This window comes from Cibotium barometz, chromosome 59 (genome assembly GCF_041138505.1).
Source record: "Cibotium barometz isolate CiBa-2024 chromosome 59, ASM4113850v1, whole genome shotgun sequence".
In the NCBI taxonomy this organism is placed as follows: Eukaryota; Viridiplantae; Streptophyta; class Polypodiopsida; order Cyatheales; family Cibotiaceae; genus Cibotium; species Cibotium barometz.
The window spans coordinates 3444144-3451336 of NC_141104.1; the positions used below are offsets into that span (position 1 = coordinate 3444144).

Genomic DNA, 7193 nt, shown 5'->3' on the forward strand with positions numbered 1-7193 from the left:
CTCCTCTGAGGGGAGGGTGAAGGGCTTGAAGTTGAGCAATGGGGAGCAATTGGTTATACAATGCTTTGCAGATAACTCCCTACTCTTCTTGGAAGCTCATAATGATAATGTCAGATTGGTTTTAGATATTATACAAGAGTTTATTGATGCTTCAGGCTTCAAATGCAATATTCACAAGTCTAAGCTAATTAGTTTATATGAGGACAATGACTTTGATCTGCAGAGATGGAGCTGTGAGGTTGTGAGGAGAGGTCAAATTGTCAGATACCTAGGGGTTCCATTTAGGGTGGATGTGACTAATAAGCAGTTGACTGATTGGGTATTAGATAGATTTTTTGTGAAACTAAACAAGTGGGAGGGTGTCAAGGTCCCCTTTCATGATAAGGTGGCTATATGCAACATGGTATTGAATGCCTATATTATGTTTCTCTATCCTATATTGGATTTTGGCAAAGGGTACTAGCAGAAGATAATCAGACCTATTAGAGATTTTGTGTGGAAAAATGGTGGGTCCAATAAAACGACTATGGCCTGGCTTGCCTGGGACAAAATTTGTATGCGTAAAACTGAAGGTGGGCTTGGTATTCTTCACCTCCCATCTCATACTATTGCTAGGTTGGCTGTGCTTCTACCTATATGTCTTCATCTGAAGGAAACCTGGTCAAAAATATTAAGGGAGCTGGTGGAATGCTCAATTGTCTACCTTGATGGAGTGTGGCAAGGTCTAAGCTGGAAAGATAAAGTGTTCTCTCATGCCCCTCTCAAAATAATAGGGTCCCCACTATGCAGGATGTTGTGCTATGTACTAAATGGAAAGAGGTGTTAGAACTCATGGTCTAGGATGGATGTGGAAGAGCCTCTAGGAACGCTTAAATTCTTTGGGATACATTTATACTACCACAACAATGCGAGTAGGTATTATTTTCTCTAAAGCTTACCTCTTATTACTCTATCTTTTGTAGCATGCACTTAGTGAGAGAAGAGCACTTCCTTTATCTTTTGTAGCATGCACAAGTAGTGAGAGAATAACACTTATTAAAAGAATAACATGTAATTTTTTATCCAGACTCCTCAAATTGGAAATGGTGGTAACAATATATCCATTGATCCACTATAAGATTAGCGTATTACAATCCCTTTGCTTACAAAGTTTGTTTTTCTTGATCTACCATGGTTCTGCTCTATAAAGCTTCATCTCAATAAGCTACTATCAACAAATGTCTTTAAAAAAAAACTAATTAATGTGTAATGTGTATCTAAAAAAGCAACAAATTAATAGCTACATGCAAAGTTCAAATTTTTTCACCCTTCCATGTGAAGGACAGTGACGTCGAGAAGGTTCCATGTGAAGGACAGTGACGTCGAGAAGGTGCCAAGTTGGTTTCTTTTTTTCACCGGCATCTGCAGCCTTACTATTTTTGACGGCAAGCACAACATCAGTACTTCCAGATTCCTGCTTATTATTAACTAAAGCTCACGCGATCGGTGCAACCCGGTACAGAGCTCGTGGGATTGTTACGACATAAATGTCTCTCCATTATAATTGGGCAATGTAGCTTTCCCTGCTTGTCGCTCTCCCTCCATCCACCCACAATGGCTCCCGCTGCCGTCGCTCCAGCTGCTCACGCGAGTGGCGTGAAAGCAATGTTAGACGCCGGCTTGACGGAGGTACCCGAATCCTACGTGAGGCCTGCGGACGAGCGCCCTGTCTTCGACAAAGTCCGTGGCTGTACTGACAATAACGATCTGGAGATCCCGGTTATAGACGTATCCGAGGCAGAGAAGCCCGAGAGGTGGGCGGACGTCGTCGACCAGATTGGTCGTGCGTCCGAGGAGTGGGGTTTCTTTCAGGTAATGAGACGATCAATTAACTGGTAGCTGTTGAATCTCTTTCCCTAGTACAACGTCGACTGCCGATCGTTTTTCTTCTTGTCAGGTGGTGAATCATGGGATCGATGCAGACAAGATTCTGCAGGCTGTCCGGCGCTTTTACGAACTCCCCATGGAGGCGAAAAGCCAGTTGCCCTTCAGCGACGCCCACTGCGGTGTCACCTTTGCAACTGGCACGGGCGTCACGCGCGATTGGAAGGACGCGCTCGTCATTAGGCGGCGGCCAGGAGTCTGCGACGGTTTCCCCATCGCCCCGGAGGTCATGAGGTACGAGTTTCTGCGCTGTATATTCTAGCTATGCTGGCGAGGCCCTAATCGTATCACACGCATGACGTGCACCTGCAGAGAGGAGCTTCTCGAGTATCAAGTCGGACTCGACAAGCTCGCCGCACTTCTCTACCAGGCAATCTTCGAAAGCCTCGGACTGAGCAAGGAGCACGTGCGAAGCGGAGCGCTGCCGGGGCTGGAGCGCCTGGTTCTGGTGTGCAACTTCTACCCTCCGTGTCCGGATCCTAGCGTTGTGTTCGGACAGAGCGCCCACTCCGACCTCAACAGCCTCACCCTCCTCCTCCCTGACGCCGTCCCCGGACTCCAAGTCCGCAAGGGCGACTTCTGGGTGGCCGTCAAACCCATCCCGAACGCATTCGTCATCAATATAGGAGACCAGATCGAGGTACCCCCTCCTCTCTTGTACCAGCTCTAGCTCGTAAATAGAAGCGCTAATCCTCTGTGCGTGCAGATCATGACCAACGCTAAGTACAAAAGCGTAGAACACAGAGTCGTCGTTAACAAAGACAAGCCCAGAATCTCCCTCGCCGGTCTATTCGGTCCTTGCGAGGATGTGAAAGTGAGCCCTCTCCCCGCTCTCTGCAGTGAAGTTAATCCACCCTTCTTCAGAGAAGTTGAGTTCAGCGAGTATCTGCTGAACTACTATGTCAAAGGACTGCCGCTCTACAAGACCACCTTGAACTACGCGGGCGGCAAGTACCCCGAGAAACCGTCGGTCTCCTAGTCTGCTGCCCATTATATTAGGTGCATGGTGTGACAATTAGAAAAGTTGTGTTGAAAGTTTTTTTTCCCTCTCTATGTAATAATCTCACATCCCCTCTATGTTGAAAAGTTTTTTACCGGTTTGTAATACTCTTTCAATAAGTTTCACAATATATTGCACGGCTAACTGCTTTCAGGGACAATTTGATTTCATACCCTCAATGTAAACCTTGTTTTTTCAAGGCCAATTGCGATGGTTATTGCAGTAGAGCTCTCAAATAACCAGAAATGGAGTGTCCCTTACTGAGTCTATAACAAGGTCCCAACTAGGCCCTTACGTTAATAACACAATCCTGAATCCCTGCTGTAATTGCTTCAATGGCACTCTGTTCATCCTAATTAGTATTGCGTTGGGTGCCTTCATCCAACCACCCCACATCTACCGTTTTTGCATGTCCTAGAAGAAACTCTAGCATAGTGATCATTTCCTGCACATCCAAGAAATAACATTTAGCCATGTGACCAACTCTAATTAGAAACTAACAATTTCCATGTGATAAATTAACACATTTTGACCAAAGCATTAGAGTAGGTGAATTCAGGTTTATGATGAACTCCCAATGTTATAAGAAAGAATGATATGGTTGGCTTTAGTACCAATTAAAGCACACGGAAAGTGCTTAAGACCATTATGTTGAAGTGCACAAGGTCATTATGAGTAGACCAGTGCCGCCCAAAATGTAGATGGTTTTATAACTTATGGCCCATCTTTAGTTTACATCATAGTAGGGATGCAAGAAGAAGCCTGCTTTCAAGCCTTTTCTTCACACTCTAGCCTATTGATGCTCTTGTTGTTCAACCATTTTTTGTGATGAGAGCAACTTTCAAAGCTGGTTGCAACTGATCATATCTAGTATGTTTCACATGGCCTAAGGTCTTTTGGTTGAGCCCTCTAGAGTATCCAAGGACCTTGTTCTCCAATTGTGTACTGTACCTTGAACACTGTACATCAAACCTGCTAATTGCTTGGTAGTCCTAGATTTATTACCCTTGCCTTATTCTTTTTCTTTGCGTCTATCCTTCTTGATATCCGTGGACGCAATCATTTTATTGAAAAGGTATAGGTAGAATGCTTGGTATCCTCTCATAGACTTTTTGTCATATTGTTGAGATGTGATTTCCTTTTGTCAAGATATGTGATGTCCTTTTTTATATGACAATGTTATGCGTGGCTATGTTACTCTCATAGACTTTTTAATCTCATGAACCCACAGACATTTTTTGGATTGATGATGTCACTCAACCAACATTTTATGATAGTGTATGTGATATGATTTTGTCTATTAGTATTTTCTATGCTTGGCTAGTATATGGCTATGTTGCGATGATAAATTTATCATAGAATTTGTGGTTATGGTGTGATGTGCATATGATACTTTGAGTAAGCACTAGTGATGTAATGTGGCTGTTCAAGAGACCTTGCTGTGTGTAGTGATGTTTGGTGTTTGTAAGTTAGCAAATTTCTAATGCTATGTGTGTTAGTCTTTTTTTAAAAGTATAAATTGAGTTTCTTTTGCAGATGGTTGGTTTTCACCTCCACTATGGAAGGGGAATTTGTTATTGGCATATTTGCTAACATGTTGTAGGTTGATGATATGATTTTGTTAACATTTCATGATAATATATGTGATAAAATTTTACAAAACTACATTTTATATGCTTTCCTTTCATTGATGGTAAATTTGTCATAGAGTGCGAGTCTAGGCTATGATGTGGCTTTGTTGTGGTGACCAATTTAGCATAGAATTTGTGCCTATGGTGTGGTGTGGCAATGAAGTGAAATTAAACATGATATCTCCAATCACAATGATCAGTGCTATTTCATATGGATATGTATAGCTATATTAATACTGTTGTTAAATAATTGATAATCTCGAATATGTATAAATACTAATATATTGAAAAGAAATTCACTAAAATCAATCAAAAGCTCACAAGAATGAAAAATGTTATAATTGGGGTTTGTGAGGACAAATAAGCCCACTAAAATTGCAAACAATCTCACCATAGAAAGCTAACCAAAAATATGTACCCATTCAGAATGAACCTGCGCACTTGAAAGGCTATCCCATGAGTGGCCAACACTTCGCATAGGATTCGATAACAATCCGGTCCACTGTTGTCCACTTACGCTAAACGCGTGACCCATGAGTGGCCAACACTTCGCGTAGGATTTGATAAAAATGATTGAGTAGGAAAGGGATAGCGTAAAATTTGCACCCCTTCTAGAGATGGAAGACTTTGAGAATTGAATACATATCCTTGCTACCTTGGACATCCTTCAAAGATGCACAGGATCGTTTGTGAGACGATAGATGATAGGCAAGAAAACACGTCTCTCTACACACTGCAAATTGTCATGAAGTTACTAGTCATGAAACCAGCAATTATGATAAGGAAGAACCATTATGAGAGAACCATCCATGTAGAACTTGTGAACTCGATCAGTTCCCCGAGGAAGAGGCATGTCTTCCCTATTAACTTAGAGGTGATTGGTTGAAATATGTATGGTGCACATGCATACTTCATCCAATGCCTCCTTGGTCCTCACAATACCCTCCAAACCAAAGAAACCTTTTGATCCCCTATCTGAACCCAAAAATCTTGGCCGCTCTATGCGCAAGGCACATAACGAAAAGATAGTGCTTGTAGAAAAGGAAGCTAAAAATTTGGTAAATGAAGAAAGCGTAGATGCCGAGGAGACTAAACAAGCCCCTAAACACTTCAGAACCTTTAAGATGGACGATTGATTTATACAATATGACTCAGGCCAAAGAACTCATGTGATGGAGAGCTAGGGACTGCTTATGATGGTCCAACCAAGGTTAAAGAAATTAACTTAGCAGCTCGGGGCGAAGATTTGAGGCCTATCTACATAGGGGATGACCTCTAGGTCGAAGACGATAAATATTTGGTCGCTTTTCTTACACTTCCTTGCTAGTAGCCTAACCATTGACCTCAACAAAGACCACACAAGGTGCCTCATTAAAAAGAATGCCCCCTACCAATTGATTGTGGGATAACTCTATAAGCAAGGGAAGGACAAAGTCATAAAATGTTATCATGTCTGCAAAGACATATATGTCTCCCTTTTAGCGCAGGTCCACTCCACTAGTACTGAAGGACACTTTGTAGTAGATATTACTGCTTTCAAAGTCCTCACAGTAGGGCTATGGTGGCTCCTCCTCTCCGACGGCCTTATAGCGACAAGCATCAACATCTAGGGCCACCGTGTCTGTTCCAGCTATGGCGTGGTGGGGAGCAGGCTCCTGTTGTCTGGGTGTTAGGGTGATGACGATTGGGTTGGAGAAGGGTGAGGTGGAGGTAGAGGGGTGGGAATAGCTTTGGCACCCTTAAAATAGATGGGTGGGGGGAGTTCGGTCTAGCCTGTAGCATGATGTAAAACCTTGGTGAGGAGTGAGACTGTTGTGAGCTTGCCATCTGGGTTTGTGCAAACCATGTGGAGATCCTTGTGTAAATATTCAGCCCAGTTCATTGACACTTCTTGTTGGAAATGGTCGAGGGTAGAGAGATGGCATCGATTGAAATGATTGAGTGATGAGGAGGAAAGATAGGACGTAGGTGGGCATGACAAGCACCTGCTGGGAGATATTTTGGCACTCAACCTCGTGTTTGGTGGTGGATCCCTGGTATTTGCCACAGATGTGGCTCACGATGTTGGTGAGGCAGACGTACGGTTGTTCCATGCAAGAGAGATGGAGCGCCTCCCAAATGAGGTCTAGACGCAAGTGGATTATCTGGGGGTGGTGTCTGGGGGTGGCCCTTGTTGTACAGACTTTCCTTGTAGCCTCATTGAAATCATAAGGCTCTATGAAGATCAAGAAATTGAGGAGGTCCGGGCCCCACGGTTCCAAGGTGGGCAGGCCGTCAAGCTTGATTTTCTCTAGGCATGTGACAATTGCATGATCGGTGATAGCCCTATATAATATAGGAACTTGTGCTCCACCTTATGGTTATTCTTCATGAGACTATGTATAGTGTGGCCTTGCTGACCTGGTGCATTAGGTTCTCACCCAAGTGAGATAGCTGGGTGGGGTGCTTGCTGAACTCCTCCAAACGGCCCCCAGCCGGGCTTCTTCATTTGGAGTGTATGAGGGTGGACCTCATAGAGGAGTCGGAGTGTGTGGCCATGCTGTTGAGAGTAGGAAGGTGGTAGGCAATGGTTATAACTGGAGAGTTCGGCTAGGGAGAGAGGAAAGAGTGAGTGAAATAGAAGTGGGGGGCCCGTTTTA

General features: G+C 43.7%; 1 protein-coding gene across 1 annotated transcript; it reads left to right on the forward strand.

The window, feature by feature from the left end:
• Window positions 1-1533: 1533 nt before the first annotated feature.
• Window positions 1534-3083, forward strand: LOC147605387 (jasmonate-induced oxygenase 4-like). Its single transcript, XM_086793549.1, has 4 exons — window positions 1534-1851; window positions 1937-2157; window positions 2236-2563; window positions 2630-3083. Exons 1-4 carry the CDS (start codon window positions 1594-1596, stop codon window positions 2900-2902), a joined length of 1080 nt encoding a protein of 359 aa, XP_086649675.1. The 5' UTR covers window positions 1534-1593; the 3' UTR covers window positions 2903-3083.
• Window positions 3084-7193: the final 4110 nt, after the last annotated feature.

Coding starts and splice junctions, on each gene's coding strand:
- LOC147605387 (XM_086793549.1), top strand. CDS start 1,594: ATGGCTCCCGCTGCCGTCGCTCCAGCTGCTCACGCGAGTGGCGTGAAA. Junction 1,852..1,936: donor AGGAGTGGGGTTTCTTTCAG/GTAATGAGACGA, acceptor TCTTCTTGTCAG/GTGGTGAATCATGGGATCGA. Junction 2,158..2,235: donor ATCGCCCCGGAGGTCATGAG/GTACGAGTTTCT, acceptor GTGCACCTGCAG/AGAGGAGCTTCTCGAGTATC.